At 36.6% G+C, this 18,598-nt stretch overlaps 1 protein-coding gene and 1 long non-coding RNA gene across 3 annotated transcripts; one reads left to right on the top strand and one right to left on the bottom strand.

Annotated features, from left to right (window-relative positions):
• Positions 1-850: 850 nt before the first annotated feature.
• LOC141389827 (mitochondrial 2-oxoglutarate/malate carrier protein) lies at positions 851-3,031 on the bottom strand. Of its 2 annotated transcripts, none has more exons than XM_073961991.1 (3): positions 2,689-3,031; positions 2,505-2,630; positions 851-2,223 (listed from the first exon to the last, which is right to left on the bottom strand). In XM_073961991.1, the coding sequence occupies exon 3, from the start codon at positions 2,084-2,086 to the stop codon at positions 1,133-1,135; it is 954 nt and encodes a 317-aa protein (XP_073818092.1). In that variant the 5' UTR covers positions 2,087-2,223; positions 2,505-2,630; positions 2,689-3,031; the 3' UTR covers positions 851-1,132. The 2 variants fall into 2 exon arrangements, with proteins under 2 accessions (XP_073818092.1, XP_073818093.1); XM_073961992.1 differs by having other exon boundaries at positions 2,284-2,630; positions 2,689-2,991.
• Positions 2,681-4,615, top strand: LOC141389828 (uncharacterized). The gene is made up of 2 exons (XR_012409185.1): positions 2,681-3,854; positions 3,914-4,615. It is a non-coding gene; the product is annotated as an uncharacterized lncRNA (long non-coding RNA).
• The last annotated feature ends 13,983 nt before the right edge of the window (positions 4,616-18,598 follow it).

Raw genomic sequence — 18,598 nt, 5'->3', positions numbered from 1 at the left:
CATACAATGAATTGTTATAATTTAATTCATCTTTTTTGGCCCGATGGCTTTGAATTAATGTTCGGTTGTTAAATATGTAAATTTTCTGAAAATTTTCAGAAATCATGTATAATATCATCCTATACAAATGGAAAAATTCGAATTACAAATGAAATAATTCGAATTTCAATTGGAATTCTCAAATTACAAATGAAATAATTCGAAATTCAATTGGAATTCTCAAATTACAAGTGAAATGTTTCGAATTTCAAATGAAATAATCAAATTACAACTGAAATTCTTCGAATTACATGTGAAAATGGTGTAGTCTTAAACGGAAATAAAAAATCGTTAAAATTTAAACGATATCTTAATTTTGAACGCCATTTGGGTAAATATAGCGTTATCCTTCTTGTTGAAGAGGACACGCTTTACTCAGACGGTCGCTATATCAAATTTAGATACCAAGTATTATTTCATCTCTTCCATACGGTGGGTTATCATGAACGGCAATTCCACGTGAATTTTTCACTTTCTCCCTTAAGTTGCAACGGCGGAAAAACAAAACTCACGGGTAAATTTCATTCATGATAACCCCCACGGTTTCAATGGTATTCTTTGTGATTCAATTACAACAATTGTATTAAAACCTATTATATTGACTGAAAAGCCAATTCCAATTATTCCACTGGAAATGGTGTAACCAACAATTATAGAGAAAGTCAACACTAGCTACGCTTACACTAACGTGAATAGTGTTTGCCTTTTCACAAGCAATTAGCAAGCATCTTTAGTCACAATTAGCTTGGTATTGTGAAAACAACTCAATTTCAGCGAAGGGAAACTAATATGCAAATTAAAACAACAAACATTTTAAATATTTAACTAATACATCCTCCATTTCAATTGGCTTTATTATTAGAATCTCATTTAACATTAGTTTTTCTTCTTTTTCAGGTTTTTTTTAACAATTAACAGAACGAGGTCGTTTAAATTTGTTGCTTCTTCTTCATCATTTTCTTTTGGAACTCGTTACATTTACAATTACATTACATAGATATACAAATCTTGTCTATAAAACAGAATATTTGTGTGTTTGATTTAATTGCCCACAGCCCTTCGGTGATGGCGACGGCACTCATTTGCTTTACAATCACAGATCCTTTTTGGCGGCAAAATTGAAATAGGCCTGGTTCAATTGCTCGAGGAAGATGAATGTCAGCACTGTGTGTGGACCCAAACGGCAGTAGTAGGGTGTGAAACCCTTCCAGAGAGCAAAGACACCTTCTTGACGCAGCACACGTCCCAGGACATCAATGGTACCACGATATTCGGGCTTACCATCTACATATTTCTGGTTTTGGATACGTGTCTTGGCCATATCCAATGGCATGGATGCAATTGTGGTCAATAGACCGGACAACATACTGGCACAGAAATGCAATTTAATACCTTCTTCCATTTGCAATGGTCCCTTCCTGAAGTATGTTTTGAATTGTGAATAGGAGGCAAGTTGTGTCATGTTAACCACCATGGCACGACCAACAGTGGGAAGACTTCCACGCCATAAAGTGGCCAAACCTTCTTCACTGGTAATGCGAGCCAAGGCATTGAAAACATTCTTGTAATTACGTCTTTCGGCCAAAGGCAGGCGACCATCAGAGGCCATGCGCACGAGAGCAACTTCAGCAGGCGTTCCAATGAAGGCACCACAAGCTCCAGCAATTACACCCATCAGCATACTAGCCGATACATTGGGATCTTTGTTGAAATAGACCCTGTAGGCGTCATTCAGATACGAGAACATACCCAAACGACCGGTGGTATATGTGGCCTGACGTAACAAAGCTGCACCAATGCCCTGATACAAACCCAATGGACCTTCTTTGCTTATCACAGTCTGCATGCAGTGGAAAGAGTTGCGGAATTCTTTTTTGCCACTGCCGGCACCGGAGATTTGCATACGTGTCTTAACCAAGTCGAAAGGTTGCACAATCATGGTGGCACCCATACCGGCTCCACCGCCAAATACAAATTTCAAGCCATTTGGAATGCTTTTTGCAGGGGTTGTCTGTTGTGGTTTTTGTTCTTGCTGTGTTTGAGACATTTTGACGCCACCAGTTAGGATTCTTGCTTCCTGCTGTATCTTATTGTCAAGTCAATTTCGTCACCTTTTTTCGTAGGGGTCAGCACCGCTGCCAATCTCAATCGGTTGTTGTTATCGTTTTTGCAAACCAAAAAACGCTGAAAAACAAAATAGAGAATTTGTTACACCTTATAAACAACAACAAAAATGTCACAAACCAAAAAACTGGCAAATAAATTTTTTGATTTTTGCAAAAAATCAATAGTCCAGTGGCTGGTTATGGAATAGGCAACAAACAGCAGCAAACCAAAATGACATTGGCAAAAATGACAGTTGTTAAATAATACTCGTTGCCATAGATGTTTGTACTGTGCTCTCCATCAATGTCATATGGTTTGCAAGTTTGGAGTCTCCCGCCACCACCGCACTATGAACTTACCTCTCTCTCCACCAACAAGCAAAACAATGGGGTTTGGATTTGTTCAAGCAGTATTTTCCTTTGCAACCGTATGACTTGTCTGCGCAAGCGAAAAACAAACTGTCACTGTGGACGAAGAGTATCGTACTGAATGAATGATTCGTTTGGCTCTCACTACTTGGCCCCCACAAAACATCATACTCACACTCAGTGGCTCCAACAAATCTTGGTGGCTGGTTGGCGGACAGCAGGTCTTTTCATTGTTGCTCAGCAATGCGTGCATACAGAAATATACTCAGCACATAACAACCAGATTGTTAGGGGAGGCAAACATATAAACACACCCATTCTATTTAGTTTTGTCTACGTCACAATGTGATTAAATTTAGATCAGCGTCACAACCCAGTCAAACATTAACAAAAAATATGAAATGGAAAACAAAAACAAGATCAAAAGAAACGTCATTGAGCCAAACAACGACAACCGGCGACAATTCCACTGCACAATGAAAACAAGAACAGCTGTTTTTATCAGAGTGTTATCCACTGAGAAACAAAAACAATTCGACGGAGTTGTCAAATCATTGGAGAAAACAGTCCATTGTGATTGAGAGAGAGACAGAGAGAAATAAATACGAAAGAGATTTATAAACGAGGAAGAAAATATGGACATTAGAGTGGTTCACAAACTTAATGGTTTTTTAAGGGGAGTACACACTATCATTCAAAACTGACAGTCAACGTACTTTTAGGACAATTTTCCGGCAAATAACAAATTTTATTTAGCTAAAAATGTTTGAAATACGTTATATATGGCATTATTTAGAGATTACAAAAGAAAATTTTCAGTTAGGCTTTGATATTCACGAAATATACCTCGATGACTGTCAGTTTTGCTTGTCAATGTGTACTATACTTTAATGGGTATTTATTTGTTTTAATGATAGCCAGGGATGGATCTAAAAAGAATTGGAAAGGTTGTTTGTTTCCAAACAGGTTCTATAAAATTTTAATAATTAGAAAGATAAACAATAGTTGTGTTCCAGAACCTGCAAAATAGTACTATTTAGTACTATTTTTACAATTTTTTAGCCAAAATGCGTTCCTGTACTACAAAAAGTTGCAAAACTTGCTTTTCTCTTTAATCAAAAATGGCATCAAATGACTTTCTCTTCTACTATTTTCTACTACACAAATTTGGCTGTGTAAAAAGTTGGAAATTTGTCAAAGGGAATATTTGACATATTTTTGAAGGAAAAATAAATAAACATTAAAACAAATCGTCAATAGAAAATAATGGTATAGCAAATTAAATTATATCAAGATACATATTTCGCTAATAACTGTTGAATCGTTTAATAAAAATTGATGGTATGTATTTACAGAATTTCAGCAAAGCACATAATTATTTAATAATTTCAATCTTACAGTCCAACTGCGGCAATTGTGACCAAGGCTATTCATTTGTATTTTGTAAGAAACCATCAGCAAACATATCCTCAAGTACGCTACCTTCTTGAAGAGCATCGTACGTTGCTATAGGAACGGTCAAATTGTACGGTCAAATCTGAACACGTTTCCGCCTCAATAATTTGATTTATATTGCTCTTGTCCTTCACTACAAGAATAAGCGCGGTGGAATAAATGTTGCTTATGCCAAGCCCAATGAGTCTACGCAAACGTCACATGTTACCTTTCCCACTAACATCAAAGAATGGAAAGGATAGGACTATCCCAGCGGATCCTATTTCAACTACATGATACATCCGAATGCAATGCTGCTCATAGTTCGTTGGATTCAATCAAATCCAACACATCTTATATTTTCCGATGTCCGGTGTTGACACGGTATAATGTAGTGGATCCTGTTGGTGTTGCAGTAAATGAATGCAACTTTGAAATGCTAAATTTTTATTTTTTTATTTTTTATTTATTTATTTCATAAAGATATTTACATTTCATTATAATTCTAGGTCCCACGAAGCTAGAGCTAGCTTGTATGTGAAATCAATTGAAAAAGGACATTCTTGTGGCCCAATAACATAATGAAAATTAGCTGTTGATGTTAATGATGATAGTTTTTAAACTGAATAGTGGAAAAGTCAACGTTTCAATAAATCTCTAAACGAATTATTAACATGATTTTTATTTTCATATTATATACACAAAACATATATGTGCATATTTATGCATTATAATCGCGTACATTGATTGGAATTTTTGTCTAGGTCTCCAAAATATATCTGGGCCAGCGCCAAATTGGCTGGATGGGGAATTGATGCTTTTATTAAATATGATTTTCTATGCTTGTTGTCATCCCAAGGGTGTTACAGATTTGTATTGATTGTAGCTACGTCTCTCGTTCTTTTATTTCTTAATGATCAGCAAAGACTTCCAACTATAACTTCAGAAATACTTTTGAAATCACAATTCGTAACAACGAATATTTATTTTATGTTTTATATGACGTCTGCCATTGTTTTATTATTGACATTTTTAATAACTTTACTATAATTTCCGTTCCTGTACTTTTTAAAAAAATATGTGTTCTCAGAGCAAATTTGACAGTTTGCTCTTTTACTACTTTTGCCATTAAAAAAGTACTGGAACGAAGCTAATATAATAAAATATTTGTGGGTAAAGAGAAAACCTCTAGAAGGAAAAATCATAAGGTGATAGTGAGTACTCCCATTGTAGGTTTGCCTTCGATTGTAAAAACTATAAAAAGGAAAACAATGTTGAGGAGTTCCAAAAAAGGTACAGTAAACAAGTACCAAAAGTTGCAACACCTTTCACGTAACACAATAAATACGGTAGATGGTCAGATGGTAGAGACGAACGAACAAAAAATAGTTACAAAAACAGGGGGTTAGTCATTCATAGCTCAGGCCGCCGAAGGCATGTATACCTAATTTTTCGTATACCAGTTCCATAAATCGTTAAGAATTCCTCATTTAAAAAATCAGCGCTCCACATTTGCGCTAAAGCGAGTAAATCGGCCTACAAAATTTGACAATTCGTGTGAGAAGAATAAATTTTTTTTACAAAAACAGGGGGTTAATCTAATTTTTCAAAGCGATAAAATTCGCCCGGGAAAAGTTTAGAAAAAATTACACTCGCATTTTGAAACCATCTATAACTGTCGCTGTAAAGCCGGTTACATACGATCAGTTTTGACTGACCTTTTTGCTCAAACAATCGGTTGCTTGATAGTGTGGACGCTCATTTTTGCCAGTCATCAGGCAACCTCAAAATATTTTACACCTTTACCATTGGGAGCCATGGATCTAGGCTTTAATAATAATACCTTGATTAAATCACGGAACGTTTGTTTTCCAACACCATATTTTTCTGATAACGCGCGGGTCGAAATGTTTTTACTGTGGTCTTTAATCAGTTCTAATTTGTCCTGAATTGAAAGAACTTTGCGTGCTCTTTTTGTGTTTTTTTGTTGACAGAGCCACTTTGGAACAAACACCTGTACGCATCAACTTTCAATCACAGACTTAATGTAATTTGATATTCAAAAGAAAAAGGGGAATCCCAGCATTTCACATCCTGGTCCTCAAAACAATATTCCGTCAAAATATCCAATGTTTATTTGCGATTTATAATAAATATGGTCAAAATGAGGCGCTCAGCGCCAAAACGTTAAGCCACATGATTAAAAAATCAAACAGGCTATGGAACCTGTGGATTAGGCCGTTTTGGCGCTTAAGGCTTGCTTTCCTGCTTCATTTCTGACATAATAAAAATAAAAGAATAAGAAAGGCCGAACAAATTTCGAACTGGGTTGCCCTTTTCCATTTTATTCTTTTATCAGCTGCCTTGCCTGGTTGCCTTGCTTTCCTCTTGTGCCAGACTATGAAAATTTTCATGACAATGTTTCCAGCTTATGGGTAAGAAGGGAGAAAGGGAGCTCCTTCACCTCCGCTCTCTCCTAAAAGCTAAAATATTTTCATATGTTATTTTCAGTGTCTGGCACAAGAGTTCCTGCTTCATTTCTGACATAATAAAAATAAAAGAATAAGAAAGGCCGAACAAATTTCGAACTAGGTTGCCCTTTTCTTTTTTATTCTTTTATCAGAAGCAAGCAAGGCGAGGCAGCTTATGTACCTAGGCCTTTAAGGCCTGCGTACATAAGCTGCCTTGCCTGGTTGCCTTGCTTTCCTGCTTCATTTCTGACATAATAAAAATAAAAGAATAAAGAAGGCCGAGCAAATTTCAAACTGGGTTGCCCTTTTCTTTTTTATTCTTTTATCAGAAGTAAGCAAGGTAAGCAGGCAAGGCAGCTTATGTACGCAGGCCTTTAGCGCCTCAAATAAGAAATGCAAAAAATACCAAATCGATGGTTTCTTTGTGTTCCTATTCACTTGGAGCTTTAAAGAGCTTAGTTAACCCAACTTAAAACTCGGTATGTTCCACTCTAAAGCTCAGTTTTTCCCATCTGCATCTTCACCCATATCCAAACTTCGGCGAGATGTCAGGAGTATGTGCATCTAAGGAGATTCTCTGGACTTGTCAACGTGAGGGACTACGACAGGGACTATGTTACTGCATACTGCGTGAATACAGTCCCCAGTGAGTCGTCGTCAGATAACGAAACTCCCCCGCAGACCCCACGACAGCAACAGCACACACAGCATTTATCACCAGTTTTTGTTGTCCCAATCTCGCAAAATACATCCTTTAATTGCAATGGACTCCGAGGTAAGATCGAGGAAATAGTAGATTTCATGAGTCGGAAGAACATCAAGGTCGCGGTGGTGCAAAAAACCAAGCTCAACAACAACGAGCTTACAACGTTGTGATTGTTACAACGTTTTAAGGAAGGATCGCACCAGAAGTGGATGTGGGGGATTAGCTTTCCAATTGCACCAGTCTGTCTAATACAGACCTATCTCCATACATGGAATGTATGGGGATAGCAGTAAGGTGTGGAACTGCCGAGATAGAGTTGCTGAACGTATACATCCCGCCGAGAAATAGCTGTATCTCAGATTACGAGCCTGACATTAGCCCGCTTTTGGAAGGTCATAATCGTCTGGTCCTGGGGGACTTTAATGCTCATCATGAGATGTGGCATTCGGCCCTAGGAACCAACCAGAGGGCTACAGCGCTGGCTGAGCAGATTGATAGCTCTACGTTTTGCACGGTCAATGAGGACGCCCTTACCAGAATTAGAGGAGAGTGTCACAGTTCGCCAGACATAACCATCGTGTCACCTGGGGCTGGATTCTTGTTCTATGAAAATTTGAAATGAAATATATTTCCTTTATAATTTTTTTTTCATTTGACATTTATTTCCTTTATACAAATTTTCATTTCACATTTTCATAGAAACAGAATTGAGAGCCTGTAGGCCTATTCTGTAACTTTTATCGATTGAAAAGTTGTTAAAATTTCTTTTGTTTTTGTAACAACTACAAAACAAACAAATGAAATTGTTGTAAAATAAACAATGAGTAAAGTTGTTAAAAAGTTACTGAATAAGGGGGCTGGTCTGACAAATGACTTGACCTGCCCCCCTATTCAGTAACTTTTTAACAACTTTACTCATTGTTTATTTTACAACAATTTCATTTGTTTGTTTTGTAGTTGTTACAAAAACAAAAGAAATTTTAACAACTTTTTAATCGATAAAAGTTACAGAATAGGCCTACTGGCAACCCGTCATTTCCCTTAGATCAGACCATCTCCCCATAATTGCCTCAATTAGCAGACCACCCGATTTCATCACCTCTGAACGCCGCACGTTCGTCAATCATAGGAAAGCTGATTGGCCAAGTTTCAGAGAGTTCACAAATCACCGCTTCAGAGAACTGCCCAATCCTTCTGATGTTCGGGTAGCGGAAAGGATGTGCTAAAGGACATCATCACTGCTGCAGCCGCTCGCCATATCCCTGCTGGTCGATTACCCGAAGAAAGACCAAGCGGTACAAGCTTTTAACCCGTACTGTCTGTCTCATCCAAAAACTCACAAAAGTTCGACAGCAACCGATTTGTTCCGAACTTTGGAACTTGTAACATTTTGTCCAAACTTAGTTTAAATACAAAATGAGACATATCGGTTTAATCCTTAGGATACCACCCTCAAAAGTTCAGTTCCTTTGGAAATGTTTACTCTTTGTGGTCCGGTTTCCAGCGATATATTTTTTTGTCTTCAGCTACATTTTGTGACTGAACTACCCACAATTTGACATTTGAAGTTCACTGCAGTCACAAAACTTCTCCATCAAAAATTGTCAAGATAGGTCCATGTTTTGGTATAGGCCCAATATAAAGGTACCTACCGATTTTCTTAATTTTGAGGGGTTTAGATACTTTTTTGAACGAACAATGTGTTATTTCACATTTAAGGTTCCCAGTGGTCACGAAATATCTCCACTAAAAATTGTCAACATAGGTCCATGTTTTGGTATAGCCCCCATATAACGGTACCTCCCGATTTTCGATATTTTGAGGATTTTAGCTAGATTTGTTTGAATAAACTAAACTTTATTTGACTTTTGAGGTTGCCTGAAGTCACGAAACTGTTCTATAAGACATGTTTTAGTATAGCCTCCATATATGGGTACCCCCTCTTTTGGGTATTTTGAGGGTTTTGGCTCCATTTTGTGACTGAACATGCCGTAATTTGGCATTTAAGGTTCCCCGCAGTCACTTATGTATGGTTCCTATATAACCGTACCTCCCGAGTTTAAGTAGTTTGAGATTTTAACTACATTTCTTGACTGAATTACCCGCAATTCTACATTTGAAGTTCACTGCTGTTACGCAAATTCTCCACCAAAAATTGTAAACCTTAACAGCGTGTTTTTGTAAAAAGTTTTTGCCCATTCGTTCGTCGATTTCATGAACGAAGACACAATTTGGTTTTCATAGCGGTTGACGTTTGTATTCGTGTGACAAACAAATGAAAGCTTTTTATTTTCGTAATTTTTTGGTTTTCGTAACAAAATCCGACGACCGAATACGTCAAAAATAAACGAATGGAAAATACCCATCGTTTTGAATGAAAATTAAATAATTTGAGTAATAAATGACCCAAAACACACGAAAACCGGAAGGGAATACAATTTTATTTATTTCCATAGAAGCACACGCGAATATGTACATCCGTTTCTTCATATTATCACAATTGTTTTTGTACAAATTTGATTACATTTTCTTTCTTATTTTTTGTTTGTCATCTGTTTATGGGAGTTGCCATCTAGTAACACATTTTACGTGCAGATGCCTATGCAAAAATCGCAAAATAAGTATCATGGAAACCCTGAAATATAAAAGCTTTTATGAAATAGACGAAAGCTTTTAGATAAAAACGAATGGTTCGTAAAATTTTACAAGAACCAAATTTTGAACGTATACGTTTTAGTACGAACGGTTCGTGTGACAGGCAAGCATTTTTACAAAAACACCCTGTAAGTCCATGTTTAGGTATTGCACCCATATAACGGTACCCCCGACTTTCGACATTTTTAGGGTTATAGATAATTTGTTTGACACAACTAATTTGATATTTGAGGTTCCCTACAGTCACGAAAATTTTTCAACAAAAATCCATGTTTTGATTTGACTGAATATTATTTGAGGACCAATAGCAAGAAATTTGCACAAAACCGGTAAAGTTTTTATAGTGCAGAACCAGTTACATTTGTACTAACGACCGGCGTCTACACGTATAGTTGATTATAAAAGGTTTAAAACACGTTTGGAGGGTAGTGTTCCCTATATCCTTAAACAGATAAGATGTTTGATAGGTCAGGAGCCTCCACGACAGTTCTGGTTCAGCTCTCGACAGATTTGTCGATTGATAATATGCATGTTCCGGAATCTATTTTGATGATGAGCACTTGAGAAACAGCTTCTTGTCATGTGTAGTAGTTTTACCTAAAAATCATCGGCCTGTACAATTCACCTATGTTGTCCAGCTTTAATAGGGAGACCACATTATATTGCTCCAATCTGCATATATGGCAAATTATAGGTAATTTGAGCTCTATAATGTACCTAACATTAAAATTCAAGCCGATTTTCATAATTTTTGTAGGATTAGTTTTTAGTCACAACAATTAAGTAGACATTTTTTCATCGATTGCAAAACAATTGTTGCCTTTAGAGCGATTTTGTGAAAAACCGCCTTTGGCAAAATAAAGATCGGTCATGTGGCAGGCGTTATTGTAAACCGATCATCGCAAATTTTGTAGAAATCGTTTTATAGACAGTAAAGTTTTTTCATCGATTGAACCATAATTGCTGCCTTTAAAATTTTATCGTGAATATGGACCTTTGCGCCTCATACAAATTAATATGAAAACAAAGATTGCTAGTTTGGCACGCCTTAACTTTAACCTATCGCCATAAAATTTCTAAAAAAATTTGTTTTTTGGTCGCTCTAATGTACATCTGTATGTATGTACTTTTGTGCAACAACACTGCACCACCAACCCACCCTAATAGACCGACCGGCCAAATTCAACATATTGCAAATATAAAGCTCTTCGCCATACATTGCAGAACAAAAAAATCATCATTACCGACCGACTGGCCGCGCAAATTGCGGAAATTTTCGTATTTCTGTTAATAACCTTGACAATCAAAAAAACAACATTATTTTGTGCGTACACATCACATCGTTGGGATTCAGTTGTCTCAGTTTCTTATTGCGGGATATCTTTCTCTTGTTTTTGTTTCGAGCGTAGCAATTTGCGCTAAAATGCTAGGTATTTCTTGTTTGCGATGTGATTCATAAAGAGGCGCACATACAAGAAACCTGGTGGGTGGTATTTTTATCTCTGGACAATGCGTAAAACTAACAGAATCAGTAAATTGTTTCGTCAATACGGAAGATAAAAGTACATAATTTCATCATAATTATTTATATTTATGTATGTATGCACAAGATGTTCGTCATTAAAATTGTCTACATAGTAATAAATTTAGTAAAATTGATTTCAAATTAAATGCCTGGACTATAAGGCGGTATCAACCAAGGTAAATATTCAATTAGGTGCATACGACTGGAAGTGAGTCATCTTGGTGGAGTGATAAACACGTCCTCCTTGGATTCAGTAGGTCTGCGGTTCAATCCCCGACCAGAACATCAACCTTAGGGCGGACTATAATAAAAAAACACGCCAGTACCCTGTACGGAATATTGTCCTAATAACGAAAAAGTTCCCGCACTGACAAAGATTTCTAAAGTCCTTTGGAAAATGTTTTCTTTGTACAAATTTTGTTTTATACCCTCAGCATTTATGCTAACGTGGGTATATACACTTTCATACGGCCAAAATCTGCCTCATTGAAATAATGGTTTTAGACCCCAAGTATGTTTGGACGAAATCCGTTTCAGGCAATTTGGAGTTGATTTAGTTGATGGAGCGCACGATAACTCTCGAACGGATCAACCGATTCCGTTCAAATTTGGGCTTTCGTAATATTTTGTCCAAACTTAGTTTAAGTTCGAAAATGGGTTATATCGGTCCACTTCTTCCGGTACCTCCCCCACAAAAGTTCGAAAATGTTTGAAAATTTGTGCGCACGATAACTCTTCAAGGGAGTAATAGATTTGATCCATACGTTGCACATCGTGAAACTTCTACCAGACTTAGATGAAGTACCAATATGGGCTCAATCGATCCACTCCTTCGGGTACCTCCCCACAAAGTTTCGAAAGAGTTCAGTTTAGGACCTGCTCTCGCATTACGACGGTACAAGTTTCATTAGGGGCAAGTCCATACTTCCTGAAAAAATAGCCTGAAAGGTGAAAAAGAAACCTTATGACACCGTGTACAGTGGTTGGAGCGCAAGATAAATTTCGAACGGATCAGCCGATGCGGTCCAAAGTTTGGCTTCGTAATGTTTTGTCCAAACATATTTTAAGTTCGAAGATAAGTTTAAGTTCGGTCCACTCCTTCAAGTACCTCCCCCCATAAAAGTTCAAATATGTTCGGAAATATTGTGCGCACGATAAGCCTTGAAGAGAGTAACAGATTTGATCCACACTTTACACATCCTAATTAATCTACCAGATATAGATCAGGTTCGAATATGGACTATATTTGTCCACTCCTTCTGGTACCTATTACACACAATTTCGGATAAGTTCACTTTAAGACCTGTGCACTATAGGTAATTTGGATAGGTTTTTAGGCAAAAAGTCGATTTTTGTACTTTTAATAACGCGAGTTTTCTAATTTGATTCGAAGAAAGAACATGTCAAATTCTATGGATGAGGAATTTGTTTTAAAAAATATTCAAAACTCGCGGTATAATTCGAAGCTAAAATCAAAATTTCCAAGGCAAAATTAAAAATGTTCAAAAAGATTTAAACTTAGAGAAGAATTTAAACGCAATTTTTAAGAGTTTGATATTAATTAAGAACATAGATATGATATTCAGTGGAATGGTGGCGGTGTGTACTTTCTGTTACAGCAGAAAAAAAATCGTCATATAGGATACAACATAAGAATTTTTTTTACAAAATTATAGTTTTATATTATAGACTTTTACAAAATTGTCCAACTTTGTCTGAAATTCTGCCACCGGAAATATCTTCAGCAAAGGGTTCTGAATCATCTACATAATTACGAAGGTGCGATTTTTTGCGTTTTTTGAGTTATATCACTTTTTTGAAGGTGCCCTTCTTGCAGAAGAAATATTTTTTTTTAATTTTTTGTTTGGTGAAGGAAATATTACCCAGGAAAAATTCGGATCCATTAGTCATTACGTAACCCATTACAAAGTAATGTAAACAAGCTTCTTTTCGCATTAAAAGTAATCTGAAAAGTAATGGGATACTTCGTAAAAAAATTACAAGGCAAACCTACTTACTTTGCTCCTCACTAAGTAATGAGGACGGTGGCACAGTGAGTGTGTGTCCGACCATAAATCCTAGGGTTGTGTGTTCAACGCTCACTGTCGGCACGCGAGTTTTTTTAATTAAAAAATAACACTTCGTGGGGCACATGTGCACTGCACATTTAAGTTCTTAAGCAACCCTTAATGTTCGTGTGCGTGGCATAGTATGTAGTGTCTTTGGCTAGAAATCAGAGGGTTCGTGTGTTCAACTCGCACAGCGAGCGAAATAAAATACATAAAGTAAAATAAAAGTAAGAAGTGTGATGAAATTAAAAAAAATCTCTACATCAACTGTTGTAAAAGAATAACTAGTAATTCTAGTGGTCATAAAATAACTACAAACTGAGTGCGACATGCCCTTGTAAAAATAATGGGGAAGAAAGGGGGTTTGCGAGTAGTTACGGCTGCCAAAAATCCCTTACAAAACCCATGATTTTGGGAGGACTTTTTTTTTGCTGGGTTAAACACAAAAAGCATCCGATTTTAACTAAAAATACATTTTCTTTAAAGAATTTTTCACCATGATTTGTAAAAATGTACTGACGTGCTGTGGTCAACATTTTTAATTATAGTCCGAATACGTTTTAACTAGGGATCATGATTGCGTGATTTATTTGGTCCTTTAAAAAAATAATATTTATAAAGATCTCTTCGCGAATCAATATTTTAAACACATCAATGTTTATAAAAATCTTTTGGCGGATCAGTATTTTAGCTAATTATAACCGTTTTTCTTTTGTTTTAACCGCGTTCATTGGGTTGGAACGAATAAAATAGGTAAAATGAGAATACGGGATAAGAAAAAGAAAATTTGTTCGTTATATCCGGCGTTCGTTATAAACGTGTTCATCTGTAAAATTCTTAATTAAGCTTACTTTTAAATATCATATGTTAAAATATTTGAAACAGTGCTTAAATTCTTCGCTATCCCCTTGTGCCTTAAAGCGGTCTTGTAAATCCTAACACATTGTAAAAAATTCTAATCGCGAGGTAACAATTTTTGTTCGTTATAATCGTGGTCGTTTCAAGAAGCTGAATGTGTGTACAAATTTTAAGAAAAAATCTTTGGAAACAAAAGCTTTGTTAGCTATAAACGTAGTTTCTTATAACCGTTGTTCGCTATATCCAAATTTTACTGTGTAATTTTTCTGTGTAATTCATTTGTTCTATAGGCCGAACTAAGAAAAGATCTCCAATTCTCTCTATTTGTTGCTTCGCTTTCTGGAATACCGCGCCTTTTCATCTCATCATCCACTTGTTTGCGCCATCTATTCCTTGGCGTGCCAATTCTGCGTGCACCGCCAAGGGGTCCGTGTTTATACACCTTTTTAGCGGGGTCATCATCGCTCATTCTTATGATATGGCCTAGCCAACGCAATCGCTGCATCTCGATACGTTTAACAATATTGATGTCGTTGTACAGCAGATACAGCTCGTGGTTCATGCGACGTCGATATTCACCGTCAACGCAGATTGGTCCGTAGATCTTTCGAAGAATTTTTCTCTCAAACACACCAAGCACTGCCATGTCTGCTTGCGCAAGTACCCAGGCTTCTTAGCCATACATCAGCACGGGTAGTATCAGTGTTTTGTAGAGCGTTATTTTTGTTTGACGAGATGTGGCTTTGTTTTTAAACTGCTTACTTAAACCAAAGTAGCATCTGTTGGCCAATACAATTCTTCTTTTTATTTCACAACTGATGTCGTTTGTTGTGTTTACGGAGGTGCCGAGGTAGACGAAGTCTTTTACTACCTCAATATTATAGGAACCAACTTCCACAGTCGGTCCGAGCTCAATGGACGCATTGCGCGTCGACACCATCAACTTGGTCTTCTCACCGTTTACCGCCAGACCCACTTTAGCAGATTCTTTGCTTTATTTTACTTTTGCATCTAAAGCATTAAAAATGTATAAAAAGCCCATAGGTCCACCGCTATTAATTTTTGCCAAAAAACAGGGCAAATTACCTATAGTGCTGTGGTGGGATACTTAAACGCATTTTTTGGTTATCGACAAAAATAGTTAAAATTAAAATTCTTATAATTTCGGTAGTTAACGATATTATTCAATAAGTTAGCGACCAATAAGAAGTAATCGCAAAGTTCTACCGACATCAACAAATCCCTAATGCACCATATGTAGTGGCCCGATATTTGGACTTCCTCATATTTTGTCTAATCTTAGTTTCAGTTCGAAGATGAGCAATACCGGTCCACAAATTCCGGTACTTTAAAAAATGCTACTAAAATGGTATGCACGACATCTCTTGATCGGGGCAACCAATATGGTCCAAACTTTGGATCTCCTAACATTTTGTGCAAATTTAGTTTAACTTCTAAATTGGCCCATATCGGTCCTCTCCATACGGTACCTCCCTCACAAAAGTTCAACATTTGTGTCTAAGTCCAGTTTAGGGTTTGTTCGGAGATCCTTTGGAAATGTAGACAGAAACTGTTTGCTGTGGTCCTGTTTACGGCGATATTATGTTTTCCGTGGACAAGTCCATGCTTCCTGGTCCAAAAGTTATACGATGAACCAAGTTAAAGTACTAGTGGGCGCGTTATCTATAGAAAAGATATGAATCCCAAAAATAAGATCCACTTCCATAATGGACTACGTCGGTCCTTCAAGTACCTCCTCCGCAACACTTTTGAACTTTAATCCTAATCTACATTTTTGTCGACAAGTTCAAATGTCCAAAAAGGGCTAGTGACTGTCACTGAAAATGATGCAACCTGAAATAAAAAATGTAAACGTTGATAACTTGGAAACGAGTTGAGATTTTTTTAAAAATTCAAAAGACAATTTTATAGGTTGAAGAGTTGTCTTTAAGGTGGTTCACAAAAATGTACCGTTTACAGTACCGTTATACTAAAATTTTACGGGAAAACAAGAAATGGGCATTTTTTAAGTGAGCATTGAAAATGATTCACCAAAATAATCAATTAATAATTTCCAAATTTTTCGCTTTTTATGCCATTTTAGTAACCAGAATGGTGGAATAATTGCTTCCCTATCATTTTCAGTAGTTTTGTTATGATTCCGACAGAAAGACTGATGTTCCTGACGTAATTTTGACATGATCGTAATAGAGTCCCTTTGTAGGCAATTTGGTTAGTTTTTGAAATTATTTCCCAAAAAATGACTATGAAAAATCATAAAGGGTTATGTCCAGAGTACGTACAAATAATGATATATGGAAAGTCCTGTATTAGGCAGGCTTGCCCTATATTATACTAGTCTTTAACGGCGTTGCCCTGCTAGAGGTATAAATCAGGGCATAGAACAACATTTTATGCACTTTTCTTTGAAAATAGTTTTCAGAAACATCTCCATATCTTAACCTCACATACTAACAGTAACTGTGGCTATCTGTTGTGATTGCAGCTTACCGATGTCCAACTTCCGTGTTGTGTCTGTTCGCACTTTGTTTGCCACGTTTAATCTGGTACGTACTTTTGCTGCAACAAGGTAGTGGTCCGAGTCTATGTTTGCACCTCGGAACGATCGTACATCCAACACGCTTAATGCATTTCTTCCATCTATCACAACGTGATCAATTTGATTTCTTGTTATTTGATCTGGCGACAGCTAGGTGCCCTCATGAATTTCGAGATGCTTACATCTGGTAATGCTAACTTCCATGTTTTTTGCAGCTGCAAAGTCTATCAGCCTCATACCATTGTCAGCTGTTTCACTGTGGAGACTGAATTTCCCGAATGTTGGGCCAAAGATATTCTCCTTTCCAATTTTGGCATTAAAATCGCCTAGTATAATTTTAATGTCATGGGCAGGGCAACGGTCATAAGTTTCTTCTAAGCGCTCCTAAAATATATATATGGTATGTTCGTCCTTGTCTTCAGTGGGAGCACGATCGCAAAATAAAGCTGATGTTGAAGAATTTAGATTTTAATCGAATTGCAGCGAGTCTTTCATTCACTGGGGTGAACCTGGAGACCAGATGTTTTAACCTCCGACCAACTACAAATCCGCAACTAAACTCATGCTTTGTGTCATGGCAGCTATAATACAGGTGTTGTTGTGACGCATTTCCCGTTCCATCGTATTTCCTGTATGGCAGTAATGTCGGCATTGTACTGTTCAAGTACATCTGCCAATGCGTAAACTGCACTTCTCTATAAAGAGTGCGAACATTCCAGGTGCAGATTCGCAGATCATGGTCCTTAAAACGTTTGCGGGGTTCGTCAACTTTAGAGGGGTTTGTTTTGATTTTCACTCAAATCCAAATTGTACCCAATTTAGTACCTTTCGTACACATAAGTCCGAGTTTTCAAAACTACCTCAATCTTACACTCAAACAGTAATCTCAATTCCAAATGTCCGGATTCTAGCTCTAATGGTTCACCCATATTCAAATTGTACCAAATTTCGTACCTAATTTTATGAAATTGCAGTAGTGCGGAACTCGATCTAAGAACACCTAATTTCATGAAATTATTTCTTTGAAATCGCGCTAGTGTGGACCGGGACTAACCAGACACACATAATATTATGATTTACAAAGATTCGGTTAAATCGGACACTAATTTCATAAATTATCGTGCTCATCAGATATTTTAGTTATTTGTTGTTCAGTGTTATACAGCTTTAGGGCCCTTAGGTGTACGGACTTGCTTACATCATTATAATAAGAACCACAGTAACTACCTTCGGTAAACATTTCAAAACGATTCTCCCTTGACATGTCTATTTGAAGAAGTTTTGACCTTGTGAACAAGTATTTTGTTGGTAATTTTGTTTGTTACCTGCTTAACAACAACGTCAGTAAAGGAATGTAAAATGTTCCATGGATGGGTTTTAAAAAATATTTAATGAAATTTAAAACTAATCATTTGAAGATGTTTTCATTTCTCTTCTTGGACATTCTAAAATAAAATCTACATTTTACCTTTAATTATATGTTATGGAAAAAGCCGGTTTCTGTATGTATATAAATCTGATTGGACACACATTTGTATTTGTTTGAATGATAATAACCAATCAAACCATAAACTCAACTTTGACATATTTCACCTTAAGTGATACATAGATTACACTTGTTTACCTGAATGATGTAGTTTCAGTCGCCAATGGAAAATTATAAAACCGTTTAAAATGTTATCAAAACTCCCAAATCTAAATGATGTAGTCTGACACTCGTTATTTGTTTCTCTTCTATTTCAACATTGTAAGTTCAAAACCCCCAATGATATGTTAAGAAAATTAAATATTTAAGGTCATATTGTTA

Source organism: Musca autumnalis, unplaced genomic scaffold (genome assembly GCF_047663935.1).
Source record: "Musca autumnalis isolate F117 unplaced genomic scaffold, ASM4766393v1 scaffold_1, whole genome shotgun sequence".
In the NCBI taxonomy this organism is placed as follows: Eukaryota; Metazoa; Arthropoda; class Insecta; order Diptera; family Muscidae; genus Musca; species Musca autumnalis.
The sequence above is the reverse complement of the archived record's forward strand: the minus strand, read 5'-3'. Positions and strand labels throughout refer to the sequence as shown.